Source organism: Eubalaena glacialis, chromosome 9, assembly GCF_028564815.1.
Source record: "Eubalaena glacialis isolate mEubGla1 chromosome 9, mEubGla1.1.hap2.+ XY, whole genome shotgun sequence".
NCBI lineage: Eukaryota > Metazoa > Chordata > Mammalia > Artiodactyla > Balaenidae > Eubalaena > Eubalaena glacialis.
The window spans coordinates 38,212,288-38,236,209 of record NC_083724.1 but is presented as its reverse complement, the minus strand read 5'-3'; the positions used below and the strand labels follow the sequence as shown (position 1 = coordinate 38,236,209).

The 23,922-nt window shown below is 41.4% G+C and overlaps 1 protein-coding gene across 2 annotated transcripts in view; it reads left to right on the top strand.

Moving 5' to 3' along the window:
- The window catches only part of UNC13B (unc-13 homolog B), a 234,059-nt gene that overhangs the window by 170,108 nt on the left and 40,029 nt on the right, over positions 1-23,922 (top strand). The window contains exons 1-2 of one of the 2 annotated variants that reach the window (XM_061200299.1): positions 5,376-7,656; positions 23,548-23,570. The exons of the other annotated variant lie outside the window; for it this stretch is intronic. Of the exons in view, the coding sequence (XP_061056282.1) occupies positions 5,376-7,656; positions 23,548-23,570 (2,304 nt within the window). Of the gene's footprint in view, positions 1-5,375; positions 7,657-23,547; positions 23,571-23,922 lie in introns of those variants that run through there. 2 annotated transcript variants of the gene reach the window in all.

The following is a 23,922-nucleotide window of genomic DNA, read 5'->3' as shown; positions in this document are numbered from 1 at the left end:
ATGATGAGTGCTTAAGAAAAAAATTGTTCTGATACTTGTTAGAAATGGTAATGCAGACTTTATTCAGGGGGGGCTATTATATCGGGGTATTATAATAGGGGAGAGAAACTGAGCCCAACTCTGAATACAAGCATAAGTGGGAATTTATAGCCAAGGAACAGGGTGAGGGTCACTGGATGGAAAATTAAGAGGAAACATCCGGGGAAGGGAGGCATCTGGCTAAACTGACTTGACAGGATTTTTTCTGGAATCAGCCCAGGGTGAGGGATAAGGAACTTGGTCAGATATCAAAGGTGGGGAATTTTCACTAAACTGACCCAGCAAGATTCTTGCTGAAATTGGACTAAACAGAGCCCAAGGACAGGAGCCTGGTCAGAAAGAGGACTCAGAGGAGCCTGACTGAAGTTTAGTCAAAGAGAGTCTTTGTCATGAGCATCAGATTCTAGGTGCATATGTATTTGTGTTATGGTTTGTTATACTCTTGGTATAATAAACCCTGGTACTGCTGAAAGGGAGCCCTGGGAAGGGCACAGAGTACCCAGCTCTGCTGACTGACATTCAGCTTTCATTCTGAGTTCTTGATATACCAGCCCTCTGAAGGCTGCATCCTCTTTCATGCTACTGTACATTCCCTGAGGTTCTATCTCCCCTCTTGGGTACAATGCATGAAGTTTTCTTTCCTTTACCATGTCCAGCTTCTGGCCTATAAGTGGGGTTCCTCCTAATGCAGGTGAGGAGGGATGGCAAGGCCTAGGAACTACAGGACAGAAACCTTGCTACGCATTTAATTTGGGCACTCTTTATTCCCTTTGGCTAATCTCACTCTTCATACCTTGTGACCCTGATCATTTTCTCTGACAAGATTCTCTGTAAGCATTGATTCTTTCCCAAAGATTAATATCCTAAGAGTACCCCTACCTGCTGTGGCCCTAGAAATTCATTTCCCACCATATTAGCCATACAACATAATTGGTAAATGGCCCAGGAATGATCTGACCGCTGTGGGTGATATGTGGGGTAGGAGGCTCAGAGCTCTTGGCTTTTTGCCTTCTGGGCTTGCTTCATACAAAATGAGAGGCTGCTTGATATATGTACAAAGAGCCCTGGCCTATTCCCAGAGGTCTCCCAGTTGTTTCCTCCAAGCCAAGATTTGGGTCAGAGGCAATTTTACGAGGAATACCCACATTCCTAATAACATTTAACTGATAAGTCAGAGAGAGATGAAAGAATCAGCCATTTCAGAAAGCTGAGGGTTTTTTTTCCTCTTGACTTTTTTTTGGTAGGCTGGTGCTGATTCGGTGTGATTTAAGGGGTCTACTCCCTGACATAGTTCTCAGTTTTCCATCACTGAAGCTTTATTCCTTTTGATTAATTCATTTTGTTTTGGTATGTTCCCTTTTCAAAAGCAGATATCCCTTGAAAGGGCTGCCTTATTTTTCCCAGCCTTAGGCATTCCTTAGGAAAAGATTGCAGAAAGGTATGGTCATTTTCGAGCATGTACATATGAAGTTTGGAGAGTTGACTTGAGTGGATAGGCCAACAGGATAGAGCAGAGTGACAGCACTGGGTACCTTGAAGGAAACTAGAGGGCTAGGTTTGAGCTGGTTGGGCCCCGAGGCCTCCTTATGCCATCTCAGCTCAAATATTACTTCTTCTCCGTGGCCTTTCCTGTTGTGGTTTTTCTGGGCCTCTCATCACCTTCCCATTCCCCACCCCTGGAATTAAATGCTTGCTTTCTATTACAAGTTCTATTATAACATGTATCACTTTGTTTTGTGATGGTTTATATGCCTAACTCTGTTTCCAAGCTTTAATATATTAGAGAGCAGGAACTGTGCCTTATATCCCTGGCACATAGCTTAGTGCCTGGCACATCGATTGAATTGATTTAGAGATCAAACTGTTTTTCTCACACTTTGGTCCCTGTTGTTTCATTCTTGTGGACAGTAGTAGCAAAGAGAGGCTGAAGAAGGGGGTGGCCTTGAATTGGACTTCCTGGCTCTGCAGGTTGCCCTTTCAGCCCATTCTGGCTTCTGGTATCCTATTGGGTTCTGAGCAAAGTGACTGGTTGATTCTCTGGGCATCACAGTGAGCTCTGTCCCCTGTTTCAAAACCTAAATATGTGGATGACTGAGTGGGTTTGGTGCCTTTAGGGAACCCATATCCCTCGGAGGTGATTCTTAAGTTTAGAGTTCATCTGCGGGCTGTGGCTACCAATTCAGAAGAAGGTTTAGAGGGTTTTGTTTGTTTGTTTAATATGAAAGCAAGCATCTTTGTTTGAGGCTGGGAGGAGTCGCTATGGCAGCTCTAGCTGGAAATTTCCTATTTGTCACTAATATAGGAAACCAGGCAGCTCTGCCTTTAGTCCTTCAGGATCCTCTGAATACAGTGGCTGAGCCATTTGCCCTCTGTGTGGCTGGCCAGCCAGTGTTGTAGGCACTGCACTTTTGGAGGGGAACCTGGCGAGACTCCAGCCCTATCTGGAATATTAATCTGAGGGGCAGAAGCAGATAGGCCCAAAGTTAACCTGGCCTGCACTGAAGCCATAGCAGGAGAGTCAGCTTCATTTTTGTTCCTGAAAAACTGCCTCCTCTAGACCAAAGTGGGGCTGGCCTTGGAGGACCTGGCAATGAGTTCTGGGCCTCACTAGCATTAGAAAGGAAAAGTTTGCCTCCTGTAGCAGTTTTCTCCTTCCTCATGCTTTCAGGCTGCCTGAGGGCAAGCCTCCTGTCACCTGAATGAAATGTTGGGGAGTGAATATTTTGCTCCTCCCTTTTCTTACCTTAAAAAGAAAACTTTTAGAAGAAAGAAAGACTAACAAAGAGTGACAATGTAATGGTCGGGTTCCAGGCATTGCTGCAGACCATTAGAAGAGACTGGGAAAGGTAGGGGTCTGGGGCTGGGATAGAAGTCATGGTTCACTCAAGTCAAACCATTTAGGCAATTGCACACTTGGCTTAGACATTGGTTTTCCTGCTTCTTTGTCCCAGGGTCTTGCCATGTCAGTAATAATAACACTGCAATGTTTTACAGTTTACTAATTACCAGTCTCTCATTTTAGCTTTATAACATGCCTGTGACTATCTCCCCCACTTTACAGATGAGGAAACTAAGGCACAGAGAGAAGTGTTTAATCCAAGGTCACTGGTGAAGCAAGACTCAAACTTATGTCTCTGGATTCTCAGTCTAGTAGCACTTGCTCATGGCTTCATGTGGTCATATGCAGAGCTTCCATCTTGGTTTAGTAAGCGGTCTTTCTCTTTGAGAAAAACTTGAAAGGCTAATTGCCAACTCTAGTCCATCAGTCTAGGGACATTGCTCAAAGCTAATACCAGGTGCCAAGACCAAATCGGTGTACCCAGACCTTGCACCTTGGGGAGAAAAGAAACGGGTGGCTTTGGAAATGTAGATTTTGTACTTTTGGGAGGAGAGAGGGAAGAATTTGATGAGTCAGTCCTAGAGGGCTTTGCTATCCAGGCAGCTGGGCACTAAGCCCGAGACCCAGGAGTTCTGACTGTGCACATAGAGCATTCTCTGTCTCTCTCTGTCTCTGTCTCTGTCTCTCTCTCTCTCTCTCTCTCACACACACACACACACACACACACACACACACACAGACTAGACTGAGTTGACCACATTAGGGGTATGGCTGATCCTGGCTCCTTAAAACATCAGAGTAAAGCAGTAATGCTTAAAAAGCAATAATTAGGCCTCTCTAATGCCTCACAGGATGGATAGAGTTCTTAGATGAAGAATTCCTAGACAAAATAGAGTTTTTACATGAGCTAGAGAGAAGAAGGGAAGAAATGAAAAGGGAATTAATCTAGTTTCTGTCTCTTGATTCTTGGCCTAGTTATTTCCAGTAAAAGGGGTCAGCTTCATCTTTATCTCAAGTCTTGTGACTTGTTCTTCTGGTTCTTCTTAGTCTGCAGAAGCACAGTGCTTTTTTTTTTTTGATAAACGTAACTCAAGAAGCACAGTGCTTTTAATTTTCAGACCCACAGACTATAGTTGGTGGTCTTTCCTGCAAATGAATTGCTGTGGGAGCAGTCAGCTTATGTTCTTCACAGGCAATTTTTACTTTTCAGGGTTAACTTGAGTACTGGGAAAAGAAAAGGCGGCAGGGGTTTTAGAAGATTTAGAAATCTAGGTCAAATCTAGAAAATAGAGAAACCGTCTCCAGTTGAAGAACATGAAGGGTAGCATGTCTCCCACCAACTCATTTTACCTGTCCCGGGCTGACCCAGCAAAGCCAGAGAGTATTGGCAGTCCCATGCATTCCTGGGCTGTCTGCTTCATCCTTTGTACTTTCCACTGTGCTCCTTCCCTACAGGCTGCATGTTCCCAGTAAAAACGGAATGGATGGCCACCCCACATAAGGTAACAATCATCTCTGCCCAAGCTACAGTCACTGGTAGCTCAGAGTTTAGGGGCAAGACTGGTGGCAGGTCTTTTTTCACCTTTTTGGAGAACAGTAGAGCACCCTGGAGCTCTCTCTGATGTAATCAGCTCCCCGCCTGCCACATGCATTGTTCTCTCCAGGCCATTCAGCGGGCTAGAGCAACCCTCTATTACTCCAGCAGTGGACAGTGCTAGGAAATCACTTTCTTGTCATGGTCCTTTCTCCAAGTGAAGGGTTGCTATCACTAACAAAGGGAAAACACTTTGTGCTATAAGCAGGGGCAGGAGCAAACCTTTAAGTAGCTGAGCCTTCACCAGAACAACAAACTGGAGGGGGAAAAAAAAAGAAACATTCCACGTCTTGTCTTTTACTGTGTATGTGATTTGAGCTTTGGTTGTTAAACATCTATATGTTCATTTCTGAGCCTCATGTTGAATTTGTAAAGGTTCAGTCACTCGCTGACTTCACCCCACCTATTTCCCAGGAGTTTGTTTCGATCCTGTTGACTTTGGCTACTTGCTCAGAACACAAGGACTTGATCTGATTTTACATCAAAACTCTGATGGGAAGCCAAGGAGAGAGAACTGATTGCTTATAACCTTTAAGTCTAGCGTTGGGAGGCAGGTCACTGTTGACTCCTACAGTCTTAGAAAGTAATGTTCTTATTCCTGCTTGACAGCTTGACTCATATTATACTGCTGCCTTCTGATCCAAGTGCACTATTTTCCTTTTGCACTAGCTGCAGGATTAGAGTCAAGCTAGGATCAAGGAACGTGTGCCAGGTTTGAGACCACACATGGGACCATTGTAGGCATCACTGTGGGCCAAGCCCAAGGCATCAGCCAGCAATAATTGCTAAAAATAGACTGAAAAGAACAGGTCAGGGTATTGCCTTCTAACACAATCTCTATTAACCATCCTGACCAGAAACTAGAGGAAGAAGCTGAGAATCCCTCAGACCCTGAGGGAGAAAATGAAGCGATTGTTGCAAGAGTCAGAGGAAGAAATCATGGTCACCTTGGGATCCTCCTCCAGGCTTTCCCCAGATAAAACTAAGGCAGAGACTCTGTGTGGCTTCAAGAGCAAGTCCTCAGGCCCTGCTGGATCCTTACCGGAGGACAGCTTCCTGTCCCCTCACTGTGGGTCAGCAGCCTCAGCCATTGGTGGGGATAGAGATAGGGGCCTGGCCCAGCATTGCAGCTTTGGGCAGCAGGCCAGCAGCCAGCTTCCTCTGGGCTCCACTGCCTGTGTTTCAGGGTCTGGCTCTCAGGACCTCTCATCTGCCAGCATGACCACAAGCTGTCAAGAGCCCTCAGAGAGGGATCAAGCCAAGCCCCTTTTGTCTAGAGGCCCTGGCCAAGGCTGTAGCCGTGAACAGCAAGAACCTTTGGGGGATGTAGTGGACTATATCATCAGAGAGCTGCAAGGCATCAGCCGTCTCCAAACTGAAATTGCTGAGTTGCGGCAGCACTTGAGCCAAGTCCGGGGTTCAGTGGAAGAAGTCTCTAGCTGTGTAGACTCAGTTCTGAGTGAAATAGAAGGCTTGCAAGTGGGCAGCAGCTCCCTGGCCAAGGTGTGTGTTGGGGGAAAGGCCCAGGAACCCCATGTGGACCGACCCAGTGAGGAAGCCATTCTGTATCTGTATGGACTTCCTGAGCAAGATGGGGAAAATACCATGGAGCTGGTGCATAGCTTCCTGGCCAAACACCTCTGTGTTAATGGCATGCAGTGCAATAGGTACATTAAAGAGGCTTACAGAGCAGGCGAAGTGCCAGCCCCCAGGCCTATTGTTGTGAAGCTTGCCCATTTAGAGCATAGAGACCTTATATTGCAGAAATCCATCCTCTTGCAGAGTGTAGGGATCCGGATTGCCACCAGAGAAGAACCAAGCCGGCCACAGTGCTGTAAGAATCCCCCAAAGGAGTCTCTATCATTTTTGGAACAACAACTTCAGGATTGTAATTTGAATTCTTTAAACCTGGATGAACCAGTTTTTCAGGTGGAAACAGGGGACAGAGGACCAATAACAGGAGTATATCAAATGAGGGCTCAGAATCAACATAGAGAACTCCAGACTCCTGAACAGCAAGGCCTTTGCTTCCCACCCAAGAACGATTTAGCAAAGCCAAGTGATGAGTCTAAGCCAAGGGGCAAAGTAAAAGGAACATCAGGAACACCCCAAATTATCAGTGGCACCTGTGGTGAACTGACAGGGAGAGAGGCTTCTCTGTCCACCCTTCATCAATTTGAGGAACCTTCCCTAGAGTTAATCTCAAAAGAGGAGGATTCTGGGAAACCCCAGGTTTTCAAACAGTGTAAGCAAGGACTTGAAGCATATAAAGCAGCAAAAGTAGAAAACAACTGCAGTGACAAAAGTGAGGCCAGCAGCTGCCTATCATTGTCTGGGTTGCTGAAGACAGAGGACAAACTCCTGGCCTGTGAAGCTGGGCTTGATATTTTGAGCTCAAAGCAGCTAGAGGACCTTTTGACAGATAAGTCCAGAAGGTTTTCAACTCTGAGCTGTGACAACATGATGGAGGAAATCATCATAGGACCTGAGACTTTCAATGACATGGTTCATATTGACTTGAATGAAGAGGAGGAACGTGCTGCACAGGTCCTTAAAGATGTCTTTGAAAAGTCCTCTTGTCTGGGTGGCTCGCAGGAGGATGAAGATGTAGAAATCAAGTTTTACACAAGTAAACTGGGCCGAGCAATTTACCACTTTCGTTCAGCTTTGCAGGGAGTATTTCAGAAGCTGGAGAACAGTGGGTCCATGACTCCTGAGGACCTGGAAAGCATTGAGAGTGGTTCCCAGTCAGAGAACAGTGATAGACTTCTTGGGACAGTGAGTTCAGGGGGTGCCCAGGATTTCTCAGTGGAGAGCCCTGGGAGTCAGGGGAGTGAGAGCTTGCTCAGTGTGGTGTCTGGTGGAGTGGGCATCTCTACACAGGGAGACCAAACCTCTCAGGATCCCAGCAACTTCTCTCTGGCTTCCAGTAACTTGCCTCTTGCATATTCATCGCCAGGTTATGCTCTGGCTCCGTGTCTGGGAAGTGAAACTTGTTCCAGGCCTGAATCTCCCAAACAGGGCAGACTAAGCCTAGAGCAAGTGTGTGCAGAGACCATCTACCTCAACAAATGCATCAACAATTTAAAAGATGTTCTAAGAGAGAAAAGACTGAGGCAGAAAAAACTTTTGCACGAGCTAGTACAGAAGACAGACCATCTCTCGGTAGAAGACACGCACCCAGGTATTTCAAGTCTCTGTTTAATGGGTTTACAGCTGGCTGGGTAGGGCCTTCATCAGGCCAGCATGAGACCCAGCTTGGTGGTGAGTTTCACAAGGTGATGGGGGAGGTCCACAGCTTGAATCAGTCTCAGTTACTGGAATATCGATGTTAAGCGAATCCTGTGGGAATTGGGAGTGACAGAGTTGAAAAACAACAGGAAAGGAGTTCTTGTCTGTAGGGAGCTTCCAGTTTATTGGCGGGAGCTTTAGAAATACCTTTTCAAAAGAGGAAGGGGCATCTGGGCAAAAATAGTTTACAGCTGCAGGACTTTTCGGATAGTCTGGTATAAAGTAGGTGTGGGGTAGGAGGCAGGACTGGGGAAAAGAGGCATGTTTCTCACAGGAGCTAAGGGGACTGATGCAATCCTATGTTGCATTTTAGAATTATTCTCCATGGGCTTCTTGCTGAGATAAGATTACCATTTCTCCAGCAGCTCCACCTCATAGGCCACTGTGGCAATTTCCCTTATCCTGACCTGTCTTCTTCCTGGTACTGGAGTTGACAATACAGAACCTTATTTCTAACTTGGAGCTGTGCAGCCTGACTGTGCTCTCTACAGGTCATATTCCCTTTCTTCCGTCTCCAGCTGAAGGGTGCTTACCTAAGAACTAGAGAATGGAATGGTTTTTGGCTACAAGAAATGAGAAAACTTTTTTCTAGGCAGCATGGAGATGATATGTAGCTTTAAAATTACTTCTCCCAATCAAAATTAAATTTATCCAAAGAGCATATGCTTTATTCATCTCATTTTAAATGTAAATGGGGTTGTCCTCTTATGCATATAACCTGATTAATCTTTCGAAGGCAAAATTAAAATTATGAAACATATTGTGTTGGCAAAGGTGTGAGAGAACAGGCACTCATACATTGCCAGTGGGATGGGAGTGGAAATTGGTATAACCTCTAAGGAAGGCAATTGGCAAAATTTATCAAAATTATGTATACCCTTTGAGCCCCAACACTACTTCCAGGACTATATCCTGGAGGTACATTTTCACATGTGGAAGGGACGTATGTTCAAGGTTATTTTTGAAGCATTGTTTTTAATAGCGATGATTGAAAACAATCTAATGTTCGTTAAGAAAGGCTGTTTAAATAACTTATTGGCACATCCAAACAATGGAATACAGTACCATGCAGCTATAAAAAGGAAGAGGTACCTCTTTACTGAAATGGAAAGATATATTGACATATTAAAAAAAACAAGGTGCAGAACAGTATGTATAAGATGCTGACATTTGTATAAATAGGAGAGGGGAAGAATACACACAAAAACCCACAATGTCTGTTTGTATATGTATAGAATATCTAACAAAGATACATAAGAGGAAGTTCCCTGGTGGCCTAGTGGTTAGGATTCCAGACTTTCACCGCTGTGGCCTAGGTTCAGTCCCTGGTCAGGGAACTGAGATCTTGCAAGCCACGTGGCACGGCCAAAAAAAACCCCAAACAAACAAATAAACAAACAAAAAACCACAAAGATACATAGGAAACTGATACAGGATTGCCCATGGAGAAAGGTATTAGGTGAAAAACTAGTGGGATGAGGAGATTTTTTACTGTATACCCTTTTATAATTTTTAGAATTTGAATCATGTGAATGTAATACCAAGTCATAAAATTAAATTGAAAAATTAAAATCATATTCCTTTCAAATATCCCTAGAGCTACTCTTTATAGCTTATCAAAAAAAGTCTAAATTCCTTCATTTGGCATTCAAGACCACTACAGTTGGTCTCTAGTTTACATTTCCAGGCTTATCTCCCATTGTCCCACTGCACTCCACCTAGAAAGAAACTGCTGTCTCACAAATTTGCCTTATACTTTGTCTTCAGCATACTGACATATACATCCTTCCTTCTAGCCTAAGGTACTGTGTTTACCACATCAGCCTAGAAAATTTACTCAGTTCTTTAACATACAGCCAAAGTATCACCTCCTCCAGGAAGCTTTCTATAATTCCTCAACTACAAGTGATTTCTGTCTCCTTTTAACTTTGCAGCCCCTTTTCTTTCTCCCTGGGCATTTAGAAATTATTATATTACAGCAACAGTAGAAACAACAAATATCAAAACAGTACTTCCTTACTAACTCTTTAAACCTTGCCTAGAGTTGATGTTAGCATGAGCATCCAGAACTCTGGGGCCCAGTTCTTCAAGTTGCAGAGTTTCCCTTCTGGGCTGACATCCTGCTGGACGATGCAGGAACTTGTGACAGCAGCAGAGATAATGAGATGAAGGAGATTTTCTGAAACACCAGTAAGAGATCAAGCCAGAGTTCTGGGTGCTTACCAAGATCCAGTCTGGTCTTTGGGCTACAGAGGGGGTGGTGGAGAGGCTGCCAGGCAGTGGCAGCATCTCTTCAGTGCTAGGTCTGGCCTGACTGCAGCACCAGGCCATAAAGCAGGAGGAATAGAGGAAGGTACATAAACACACAGGCTGGCCTCTCACCACCAATGCACTCGGGTTATAGAGTCCACAAGAGCAGTCACCCTAACCTGGTAAACTGATTCAATACAACAGTGATTGCTACCACAACAAAACATTTGAAAAAGCTTTTTTCACTGCTCTGCTTAAGACCTTTTAGGGCCTAAGCTTATTAGTAGTATCTTACCGTTAGAGTTCTTTTTTTTTTTTTTTTTTATGCTTTTTCTTCCTTTTTTGGGGGGGTGGGGTGGGGTACGTACCAGGCACTATTTGAAGTGCTCTCACATGCATTACATTAAAATTCCATTTTTTTCATTCCTACCACTACCAAAATAGCTTTTGTCAAGGCCATCATATTGCCAAACTTCTGGTCCATTTTTAGTTCTCTTAGTCAATCAGCAACTTGATGTAATTGATTACTTCTTTTTATTATAACAGCTTTTTAGGTATTTATATACCATAAAATTCATCCTTAAAATCCCTTAAAAATGTACAATTGAGTGGCTTTAGTATATTCAGAGTTATGCAACCATCAATTCTAGAACATTTCCATCACCCCCAAAAAGAACTCCCTATCTATTAATAGTCACTCTCCAATCCCCTTTGTCCCCAGCCTCTGGCAACCACTAATCTACTTTCCATTTCTATGGATTCTGGACATTGCATGTAAATGGATTTATATAATATGTGGCCTTTTCTGACTGGCTTCTTCAACTTAGCACAATGTTTTCAAAATTGACCCATGTTGTTACATGTATGGGTACTTCATTTCTTTTTGTGGCTGAATAATATTCCATTACATGGATATAGCACATTTTGTTCATCCATCCATCAGTTGATGGACTTTTGTTTTGTTTTGTTTTGTTACCACTTTTTGGCTATTATGAATAATGTTGCTATGAACATTTATGTACGAGTTTTTGCATGGACATATATTTCGATTCTCTGGTATATACCTAGAAATGGAATGCTGGGTTATATGGTAACTCTGTGTTTAACATTTTTGAGGAACTTCTAGACTGTTTTCCAATGTGGCTGCACCATTTAACATTTCTACCAGCAATGTATGAGAGTTCAAATTTCTCCACATCCTTGCCATTCTATTTTTATTATAGCCATCCTAGTGGGTGTGACTGGTATCTTCTAGTTTTGATTTGCATTTCCCTAGTGGCTAATGATGTTGAACATCTTTTCATGTGCTTATTGGCCGTTTTTATATTTTCTTTGGAGAAATATCTATTCAAATCCTTTACCCGTTTTTAAATTGAGCTGCTTGTCTTTTTCTGTTGAGTTGTAAGAGTTCTTTATATGTTCTGGATATAGGTCCCTTATATACAAATTATACAAATATTTTGTATATATTTTTTCCCCAATCTGTAGGTTGTCTTTTCACTTTCTTGATGGTGTCCTTTGAAGCATAATTAAAAAAAAAAATTTATTGTGGTAAAATATACAAAACATAAAATTTATTATTTTAATCATTTTAAGTTTATTCACATTGTTGTGCAACCATCACCACCATCCAATCTCCAGATCTTTTTCATCTTTCCCAGCTGAAACTCTGTACCCATTAAACTAACTCCCCATTCTCTCCTCCCCCTAGCCACTGGCAATCGCCATTGTACTTTCTGTCTCTATAAATTTGACTGCTCTAAGTACGTCATATAAGTGTATTTGAACAATATCTGTCCTTTTGTGGCTGGCTTATTTCACTTGGCATAATGTCTTCAAGGTTCATCCATGTTGCAGCATATGTCAGAATTTCCTTCCTTTTTAAGGCTGAATGATATTCCATTGTATGTATATATACTACATTTGTTTGTCCATTTATCCATCAGTGGACACTTGGATTTCTTCTACCTTTTGGCTATTGCAAATAATGCTGCTATAAACATGGGTGTACAAATATCTGTTGGAGGTCTTGCTTTCATTTCTTTTAGGTATATACACAGAAGTGGCATTGATGGATCATATGGTAATTCTCATTTTTTTTGAGGAATTGCCATATTATTTTCCACAGCGGCTGCATCATTTTACATTCCCAACAACAGTGCACACAGGTTCTAATTTCTCCACATCCTTGCTAAATAACACTTGTTACTTCCTGGTTGGTTTTTTTGTTTGTTTGTTTTGTAATAGCCATCATAATATGGGTATGGAGTAGAGTACAAAAGTTTTAAATTTTGATGAAGTTCAATTTATCTATTCTTGTGTTGATTTTGCTTTTGGTTTCATAGCTGAGAAACCACTGTCTAATCCAAGGTCACAAAGATTAACTCCTATGTTTTTTTCTAAATGTTTTATAGTTTTATTTAGCTCTTACATTTAGGTGTATGATTCATTTTGAGTTGATTTTTGTATATGGTGTGAGATAGGTCCAACTTCCTTCTTAAGCATGTGTATGTCTAGTTATCTCAGCACCGTTTGTTGAAAAGAACATGCTTTACCCATCGAATGGTCAAAAATCAACTGGCCATAAATGTAAGAGTTTATTTCTGGACTCCCGATTCTATTCCATTGATCTTTAGTCTATTCATATGCCTCAATTTCTTTCTTTTATTTTTTTTTAATTTTTTGGCCACACCACGCCAAATGTGGGATCTTAGTTCCCCGACCAGGTTTCGAACCCACGCCCCCTGTGTTGGAAGCACAGAATCTTAACCACTGGACCGCCAGGGAAGTCCCTTGATTTCTTCTTTTTGAAATACTTTCTTCACCTGGCTTCCAGAACACCTCTCTGTCTTGGTTCCCCTCCAACATTATTGACCATTCCTTCTCAAGTCATCTTTGCTAGTCCCTCCTTATCTTCCCAACCTTGTAGTATCCCAGGATTCAATCCCGACTACTACTTTTTATTTATACTCACCTCCTAGGTAATATGTTTCAATCTCATGATTTTCATAAGCATTCCCAGATTTATATCTGGCCCAGATATTGTCCAGGAACAGCAGATTCCACATCTACTTAACATCCACATTTCCATGTGAATAGGCATCTCAGATTTGACGTATCCAAAACCAAACTTCTGATCCTTCTCCGTAAGCCCTGCCAAACCTGACTTTTCCTATAGTCTTCCTTTTTTTTTTTTTTTTAATAATTTATTTATTTATTTTTGGATGTGTTGGGTCTTAGTTTCTGTGCAAGGGCTTTCTCCAGTTGCGGCGAGCGGGGGCCACTCTTCATCGCGGTGCGCGGGCTTCTCACTGTCGCGGCCTCTCCCGTTGCGGACCACAGGCTCCAGACGTGCAGGCTCAGTAGTTGTGGCTCACGGGCCTAGCCGCTCCGCGGCATGTGGGATCTTCCCGGACCGGGGCACGAACCCGTGTCCCCTGCATTGGCAGGCGGATTCCTAACCACTGCGCCACCAGGGAAGCCCCCCCTATAGTCTTCCTTACCAGTAAATGGCAACTCCATTCTTGCAGCTAGCTGCTCAGGCCCAAATACATAGAGTCATTCTTGACTTCTTTTCTTTCACAACCCATATCCAATCAGTTAGTAAATTCTGCCTGCTTTGCCTTTAAAAAATATCCCGAATCTTGGGCTTCCCTGGTGGCGCAGTGGTTGGGAGTCTGCCTGCCAATGCAGGGGACACGGGTTCGGGCCCTGGTCTGGGAAGATCCCACATGCCGCGGAACAATTGGGCCCGCGAGCCACAGCTGGTGAGCCTGCGCATCTGGAGCCTGTGCTCCGCAACGAGAGGCCGCGATGGTGAGAGGCCCGCGCACCGCGATGAAGAGTGGCCCCCGCTTGCCGCAACTGGAGAGGGCCCTCGCACAGAAACGAAGACCCAACACAGCCACAAATAAAATAGATGAATAAATAAATAAATAAATAATAATTAAAAAAAACCCATCTCAGGCTGCATCCATATAGACACTGAAAGGGCTAACCCTCGTTCTGTTTCATCAGCATTGTGCCATTAAGAGAATCTACCCTATTTATAAGAAAAAAAAAAAAAAAAAATCCCGAATCTTACCACTAACATGTTTATCTAAGTCACCATTTTCTCTTGTCTAGATGATTGTGGTAGTCTAACTGATCTCCCTGCTTCTACCCTTGTCCCTCTACAGTCTGTTCTCCCCAGCCAGAGTAATCCTCATAAAACGTGAGTCAGATCATATCACTTCTCTGTTCAGGACCTTCCAGTGATTTTTCTGTCTTACTCAGAATGAAAGCCAAAGTGCTTATAAGGGCCTGTAGAGCCCTATTTGAAATGGTACTCTGTGGCAAACTTGTTCCTTCACACCAGGCATGCTCTCGCCTAAGGCTTTGCACTTGCTGTATGTTCTGACTGGAATACTTTTCTCTACCACTCTGAATAGCTTCTTTACTCATTTCTTTCAGGTCTCTGCTTAGATGTCGCTTTATGGAGGAGGACTCCCTGACAATCTTTTATAAAATTTTAATAGCATACCATCACCACAGAGGACAATATCTTCTCCCCTTACCTGAATTTTTCAGCAGAGTCCCCATCATACATGATACAGTACACATAGTTCCAGATTCTGGAACCAGAATGCCTGTTTTGAATTTTGGCTTTGCCACTTGCTGTGACTTTAGGCAAGTTTCTTAACATCTCTGATCTTCATTTTAATCAACAGAAAATGGAGATTATAATAGTATTTACCCAGTAGGGTTGTTGTGAGAAATAAATGAGCTTACTCAAATAAAATGCCAGATGTGTAATGTGTTCACTTGGTGTGAGCTACTATCATCATCTTCATCATCATTATTAGTTGTCTGCTCCTCCTACTAGAATAGAAACTTCTCAAGATCAGGGTTCACTGCTGCATCAGCATGAGAACAGTACCTAATGTGCAGTACGTTCTCAATAAGTATTTAAGAGATGAATCCTCACAATAACCCTGGGAGATTGCAGGTCTTATCCTCTTTTTACAGATAAGGAAATGCAGGCTCAGATAAGATGAGTGCCTCAAGTCTTTTGACTCCCAAGTAATGGAGTTAAGATTGTTTTAACAATGAGGAAGTATGTCACTTCCTTATAAGGTGGACTATCTGGAAGAGTGAGATCATTCTTAGGGGTCAGGAATTTTCCTGCAAAGAAGGTGTTATATAGACATATGTCACTTAAATTGAAAACTAAATCTGAGTGGAAAAATCCTAAGGCATTTTAGGCAGTTAGGAAGCACAAAAAATTTGATTCCTAACAAGAAAAAGTTTTTTTAAACAAGAAAATGTTTGTCAGGTGGGTGGGACAAACTGAAGGGACTAGTACAGCTTTGGGGTCTGGAAAATGGTACAGGTTATTAGCTAAGACACCTATCTTTTCTCTTAGGCAAGACTCATGTTCTTTTTTTATTTTTATCTTTTTTATTTTAAATTGTTTTTGAATTTTATTTTATTTATTTTTTTATACAGCAGGTTCTTATTAGTTATCCATTTTATACATATTAGTGTATATATGTCAATCCCAATCTCCCAATTCATCCCACCACCACCACCACTGCCCCACCCCCTGCTTTCCCCCCTTGGTGTCCATATGTTTGTTCTCCACATCTGTGTCTCAATTTCTGCCCTGCAAACCAGTTCATCTGTACCATTTTTCTAGGTTCCACATATATGCGTTAATATACGATATTTGTTTTTCTCTTTCTGACTTACTTCACTCTGTATGACAGTCTCTAGATTCATCCACGTCTCTACAAATGACCCAATTCGTTCCTTTTTATGGCTGAGTAATATTCCATTGTATATATGTACCACAACTTCTTTATCCATTCGTCTGCCAATGGGCATTTAGGTTGCTTCCATGTCCTGGCTATTGTAAGTAGTGCTGCAATTAATATTGGGGTGCATGTGTCTTTTTGAATTATGGTTTTCTCTGGGTATATGACCAGTAGTGGGATTGCTGGGCCATATGGTAATTCTATTGTTAGTTTTTTAAGGAACCTCCATACTGTTCTCCATAGTGGCTGTATCAATTTACATTCCCACCAACAGTACAAGAGGGTTCCCTTTTCTCCACACCCTCTCCAGCATTTGTTGTTTGTAGATTTTCTGATGATGCCCATTCTAACTGGTGTGAGGTGATACCTCATTTTAGTTTTGATTTGCATTTCTCTAATAATTAGTGATGTTGAGCAGCTTTTCATGTGCTTCTTGGCCATCTGTATGTCTTATTTGGAGAAATGTCTATTTAGGTCTTCTGCCCGTTTTTGGATTGGGTTGTTTGTTTTTTTAATATTGAGCTGCATGAGCTGTTTATATATGTTGAAGGTTAATCTTTTGTCCATTGATTCATTTGCAAATATTTTCTCCCATTCTGAGGGTTTTCTTTTCGTCTTGTTTGTAGTTTCCTTTGCTTGGCAAAAGCTTTTAAGTTTCATTAGGTCCCATTTGTTTATTTTTGTTTTTATTTCCATTACTCTAGGAGGTGGATCAAAAAAGATCTTGCTGTGATTTATGTCAAAGAGTGTTCTTCCTATGTGTTCCTCTAAGAGTTTTATAGTGTCCGGTCTTACATTTAGGTCTCTAATCCATTTTGAGTTTATTTTTGTGTATGGTGTTAGGAAGTGTTCTAATTTCATTCTTTTACATGTAGCTGTCCAGTTTTCCCAGCACCACTTATTGAAGAGACTGTCTTTCTCCATTGTATATCCTTGCCTCCTTCATCATAGATTAGTTGACCATAGGTGCGTGGGTTTATCTCTGGGCTTTCTATCCTGTTCCATTGATCTATATTTCTGTTTTTGTGCCACTACCATATTGTCTTGATTACTGTAGCTTTGTAGTATAGTCTGAAGTCAGGGAGTCTGATTCCTCCAGCTCCGTTTTTTTCCCTCAAGACTGCTTTGGCTGTTTGGGGTCTTTTGTGTCTCCATACAAATTTTAAGATTTTTTGTTCTAGTTCTGTAAAACATGCCATTGGTAATTTGATAGGGATTGCATTGAATCTGTAGATTGCTTTGGGTACTATAGTCATTTTCACAATGTTGATTCTTCCAATCCAAGAACATGGTATATCTCTCCATCTGTTTGAATCATCTTTAATTTCTTTCATAAGTGTCTTATAGTTTTCTGCATACAGGTTTTTTGTCTCCCTAGGTAGGTTTATTCCTAGGTATTTTATTCTTTTTGTTGCAGTGGTAAATGGGAGTGTTTCCTTAATTTCTCTTTCAGATTTTTCATCATTAGTGTATAGGAATGCAAGAGATTTCTGTCCATTAATTTTGTATCCTGCAACTTTACCAAATTCATTGATTAGCTCTAGTAGTTTTCTGGTAGCATCTTTAGGATTCTCTATGTATAGTATCATGTCATCTGCAAACAGTGACGGTTTTACTGCTTTTCCAATTTGTTTTCTTTTATTTCTTTTTCTTCTCTGATTGCTGTGGCTAGGACTTCCAAAACTATGTTGAATAATAGTGGTGAGAGTGGACATCCTTGTCCTGTTCCTGATCTTAGAGGAAATGCTTTCAGTTTTTCACCATTGAGAATGATGTTTGCTGTGGGTTTGTCCTATATGACCTTTATTGTGTTGTGGTAGGTTCCCTCTGTGCCCACTTTCTGGAGAGTTTTTATCATAAATGAGTGTTGAATTTTTTGAATTTTGTCAAATTTTGACAAAATTTTTGAATTTTGTCAAAAGCTTTTTCTGCATCTATTGAGATGATCATATGGTTTTTATTCTTCAATTTGTTGATATGATGTATCACATTGATTTGCATATATTGAAGAATCCTTGCATCCCTGGGATAAATCCCACTTGATCGTGATGTATGATACTTTTAATGTGTTGTTGGATTCTGTTTGCTAGTATTTTGTTGAGGATTTTTGCATCTATATTCATCAGTGATATTGGTCTGTAATTTTCTTTTTTTGTAGTATCTTTGTCTGGTTTTGGTATCAGGGTGATGGTGGCCTCATAGAATGAGTTTGGGAGTGTTCCTTCCTCTGCAATTTTTTGGAAGACTTTGAGAAGGATGGGTGTTAGCTCTTCTCTAAATGTTTGATAGAATTCACCTGTGAAGCCATCTGGTCCTGGACTTTTGTTTGTTGGAAGATTTTTAATCACAGTTTCAATTTCATTACTTGTGATTGGTCTGTTCATATTTTCTGTTTCTTCCTGGTTCAGTCTTGGAAGGTTATACCTTTCTAAGAATTTGTCCATTTCTTCCAGGTTGTCCATTTTATTGGCATAGAGTTGCTTGTAGTAGTCTCTTAGGATGCTTTGTATTTGTGCGGTGTCTGTTGTAACTTCTCCTTTTTCATTTCTAATTTTATTGATTTGAGTCCTCTCCCTCTTTTTCTTGATGAATCTGGCTAATGGCTTATCAATTTTGTTTATCTTCTCAAAGAACCAGCTTTTAGTTTTATTGATCTTTGCTATTGTTTTCTTTGTTTCTATTTCATTTATTTCTGCTCTGATCTTTATGATTTCTTTCCTTCTGCTAACTTTGGGTTTTGTTTGTTCTTCTTTCTCTAGTTCCTTTAGGTGTAAGGTTAGATTGTTTACTTGAGATTTTTCTTGTTTCTTTAGGTAGGCTTGTATAGCTATAAACTTCCCTCTTAGAACTGCTTTTGCTGCGTCCCATAGGTTTTGGGTCCTCGTGTTTTCATTGTCATTTGTCTCTAGGTATTTTTTGATTTCCTCTTTGATTTCTTCAGTGATCTGTTGCTTATTTAGTAACGTATTGTTTAGCCTCCATGTGTTTGTGTTTTTTACGTTTTTTTCCCTGTAATTCATTTCTAATCTCATAGCATTGTGGTCAGGAAAGATGCTTGATATGATTTCAATTTTCTTAAATTTACTGAGGTTTGATTTGTGACCCAAGATGTGATCTATCCTGGAGAATGTTCCGTGCACACTTGAGAAGAAAGTGTAATCTGCTGTTTTTGGATTGAATGTTCTATAAATATCAATTAAATCTATCTGTTCTATTGTGTCATTTAAAGCTTCTGTTTCCTTATTTATTTTCATTTTGGATGATCTGTCCATTGGTGTAAGTGAGGTGTTAAAGTCCCCCACTATTATTGTGTTACTGTCGATTTCCTCTTTTAGAGCTGTTAGCAGTTGCCTTATGTATTGAGGTGCTCCTATGTTGGGTGCATATATATTTATAATTGTTATATCTTCTTCTTGGATTGATCCCTTGATCATTATGTAGTGTCCTTCCTTGTCTCTTGTAACATTCTTTATTTTAAAGTCTATTTTATCTGATATGAGTATAGCTACTCCAGCTTTCTTTTGATTTCCATTTGCATGGAATATCTTTTTCCATCCCCTCACTTTCAGTCTGTATGTGTCCCTAGGTCTGAAGTGGGTCTCTTGTAGACAGCATATATATGCGTCTTGTTTTTGTATCCATTCAGCAAGCCTGTGTCTTTTGGAGCATTTAATCCATTCACGTTTAAGGTAATTATCGATATGTATGTTCCTATGACCATTTTCTTAATTGTTTTGGGTTTGTTTTTGTAGGTCCTTTTCTTCTCTTGTGTTTCCCACTTAGAGAAGTTCCTTTAGCATTTGTTGTAGAGCTGGTTTGGTGGTGCTGAATTTTCTTAGCTTTTGCTTGTCTGTAAAGCTTTTGATTTCTCCATCAAATCTGAATGAGATCCTTGCCGGGTAGAGTAATCTTGGTTGTAGGTTCTTCCCTTTCATCACTTTAAATATGTCATACCACTCCCTTCTCGCTTGTAGAGTTTCTGCTGAGAAATCAGCTGTTAACCTTATGGGAGTTACCTTGTATGTTATTTGTCATTTTTCCCTTGCTGCTTTCAATAATTTTTCTTTGTCTTTAATTTTTGCCCGTTTTATTACCATGTGTCTCCGTGTGTTTCTCCTTGGATTTATCCTGTATGGGACTCTCTGCGCTTCCTAGACTTGGGTGACTATTTCCTTTCCCATGTTAGGGAAGTTTTTGACTATAATCTCTTCAAATATTTTCTTGGGTCCTTTCTCTCTCTCTTCTCCTTCTGGGACTCCTATAATGCGAATGTTGTTGTGTTTAATGTTGTCCCAGAGGTCTCTTAGGCTGTCTTCATTTCTTTTCATTCTTTTTTCTCTATTCTGTTCCGCAGCAGTGAATTCCACCTTTCTGTCTTCCAGGTCACTTATCCATTCTTCTGCCTCAGTTATTCTGCTATTGATTCCTTCTAGTGTATTTTTCATTTCAGTTATTTTATTGTTCATCTCTGTTTGTTCTTTAATTCTTCTAAGTCTTTGTTAAACATTTCTTGCGTCTTCTCGATCTTTGCCTCCATTCTTTTTCCAAGGTCCTGAATCATCTTCACTATCATTATTCTGAATTCTTTTTCTGGAAGGTTGCCTATCTCCACTTCATTTAGTTGTCTTTCTGGGGTTTTATCTTGTTCCTTCATCTGGTACATAGCCCTCTGCCTTTTCATCTTGTCTATCTTTCTGTGAATGTGGTTTTTATTCCACAGGCTGCAGGATTGTAGTTCTTCTTGCTTCTGCTGTCTGCCCTCTGGTGGATGAGGCTATCTAAAAAGCTTGTGCACGTTTTCTGATGGGAGGGAAGACACATGTTCTTAGAAAGGCTCTTGTTCTCTAAGTCCTGAAAGTTCAAGTTCCTTTTACTACAGAAAAACGCTAGATGTGCTAAACCCTCAGACTGCAAAGGTGAAATAATACAGTATATATAATTCTTGCTCTCAAGAAAATCACAGTGTATAAAGGGAGATGTTTATACAGACAATTAACAATGAAACATACTAACAACATACTATCATAGAAGTGTGCAGTACAAAAGCATGGGTACCATGTATACATAGTAGAGAAGCATCTAATTCTGTTTTTGAGAGGAAGGCAGATAAATTTTCATAGAGGCATTAATATTTGAGCTAAGTCTTTTATTCTTTTATTAGTACCACATCAATTTGCAGTTTTACAGGAACCAAGATTCAAGTTACTTAGGTGCTACTGTACTTTTATGTTGCACACACATACACACACACACAGTTTCATTAGTAATTTTTCACCTATAGATTTTTCTTAAAAAAATAAAAAATTCCTGTGTGGCACAAAGATCTGTCCAAATTAATCTAAACACAGCAGTAACAAAACAAAGAGCTAGGTGTGGAGGCTTCCAGTGCAGAAAAAGGTCCTTTGGAGGGGAAGCCCCAAAAAATGATCAATACGCTGACTTCCTGGGAGGGCAAAGGATGGGGATGGAGAATGCATTCCCTACTATGACATGAAATCAGTTAAACATTTCAAAAGGAAAGGGGGCTAAGAAAATAAGAAAGTGGAATAAGGCAAGGGTACCCTTTACCCATCTAAATTCCTAAGTAATTTCCTCAACAAAGTAGAAAGAAAACTTCCTTCCACTACCTTCTACAGAGCTGCACTGCTTTGGGACTGTCAAAGATTGTAGCCTTTAAAGTCACCAGTGCATATTCCCTCTGGATTATCACAACTATGAGTTACAACTTGAAGGAACTCACAGATGATTTTCTTTCAAGTTTACTGAATTTTCATGTTGGAAAGGGAGGAAGACACTTAGAAGTCTCAAATGGGGATCAAAGATTCCCAGACGCCCTCCATCTGATGTCAACATGAACTGTTTTGTTGTCTTTTAATTGTGCATGGAGCCCGTCAACACAATTTGGCCCTGCCTGGTCACCCTTACCTAAAGCTTCTCGGAAAACACTCTCAAAAGGAGCACCCTGCGCCATGGTAGAGGTGCCAAGACATTTTATGTGCCTGAAAATGAAAGGAACCCTCAAACAACACACACCCAATAAGCTAGCCTCCAAGTTAAAACTCCATATGGACCACAAAATGCACTTCCCTACACTAATCTGTGGTCTCTTAACCACAGACACAATCTCCTCTCAAGCCAGCTCAGCTTTGGTCCTTAGGGTAAAATGACGAGCACAAGTTAAAAATGTACCATATGAAAGAGGACATTGTAGGGAAAAGAGAAAAGAGAAAAAGGCCTTTGTGCTTCTGTAGTTCACCTCTTGAGACTGTTTCCCTCCCCACGGACTGAGACAGGATTACAATAACTCAGTAACTGAGGAGCCCACATGCAGATTAATTTTTGTTTTGAGCTAAGTCTTAAGAATCAGTCTGTGCTCACCCAATAGATGCAAGAGACCAGGTCATGGAGAGCCTTGACGGCCTTGTCAGTAGATTGAATTTTCTTCTTTAGGCATTATGGGGAACTCTGGGAAGAACAGAAGGACGCAATCGAAGTAACTTTGACATGATGTGTACAATGTATTGATATTTAAGATAGTGGAGGAAGAGAGAATCCTTTCCAATTTGAGTCACAGGGTCAGTTAAAGTGTTCCTTGCCTAGTTTTCTTTTTCAAAGGGAATAGAGTGCTATAAGGAAGTAGGGAATAGATGTGGAAGAGACATGTCCCCTTTCCAGGAAGTGTCTTTTTTATCTCACCCACTTTTCTGAAGCTGCACTGTTTTGGAGGATTCCTGTTCCTGAATTCATTCTTCTGTCAGGTCAGGGGACCCATTAGGTCATCAGAAGTAGCTTGAAAAATCGGGAACTTATGAGTTAGTTTCCATGATTCTCCCTTCTACTTGTTATGTAATATCAGTGGGTCTTTAAAAGGGATGAGAAAAAAAGAGAAGGGGAGCTGATGGGCCCAGGTAAATGGACTTTCCTTAGAGAAGGAAGCCTACGTGAAGCACATGTGGCCTAGAAGGCAGTGTAGTCTCTGACGAATAGGAAAGGAATAATCTCTGGACTTTATTCTTCCTCTCCTGTGGCTTGCTTGGGTCCTTCTGGAAGTGTCAGTTTCCTTTGACATATTGTTCTGGATTTGGTAGATAATCAAGCCTGGGATTGCAGTTATGGTTTTATTGTCCAGATCATGGTGACTTGTGATAGGGCAGTGGCCAGTTGGTGCCTCCAAATCTATGGCCATTGAGTATCCTGGTCCTGGCCTTAATTCCAGGCCTTAACTTGGCCTAACTTAACTTAGGCTCTGGGAAAGCCAGGGCTTGTTGGGCAAACACGTGGCCAAGACTGTATTACAAAATGGAAAGAGCTCAGCTACCAGGCCTTTGGGGTTTGCGGACTTATCCCAGATTCAGAGTGAACTGATGTAGCTTCTGAGGAAGGAACCCACTCTGTGTTCAGTCAGTTCAGATGGCCTGTTGGAGTGACCCTTGGTAACAAACAAAGCTGGTCTTGTGGCCCTGACCCTGCATGCAGACCACTTTGGAAAGGGGAGAAAGGGTGACTGAAATTCCCAGGTAGACTTTGTCCTTTGGTTTTTGTAGCCAAATCTGGGTTCTCAACTGAAAAGCAGGGGCCAGCAAATACAGGAGGTAAGGATTCTGGGAGCTGGGCTCTGTGAACTACCCAGTTGTTCAGAGGACATCTCCCTCTCCTCCATGTCCCATGAGGTTTAGCTGACTTACAACTGAATCTACTAACCTCTCTGCCCTTTTTTTCTGCTCTTTCTCTCCTTGCAGAAGGAAAGCGAGGAGCCCTTCAGGTTGTGCTCTGGCCCTTTAGGGCCCTTTTTGTTGTCAGTTCTCTCCTCTCCCTCCTGAGCACAGTGTGTGTGTGTGTGTGTGTGTGTGTGTGTGTGTGTGTGTGTGTGTACGCATGTGTGCTTATGATCTGTGCCTCATGAGCTTTGGCTCGTGCAGCTAGTCTGTTTTTCCTGAAAGCAGTTTGTGTGCATGCTCCATGCTTGTGTGTGCTCCTGCAGACATCCCTGGAGCAGTGTGAGAATGTATGTGCCAGCATGGTGCACATTCAATGTAGCATGTGTGTGCTTATACTTGTGCTCACTTTGACTCCGCCAGGTACTGATTGCCTTCCTCTTTTCCTACTTTGCACAG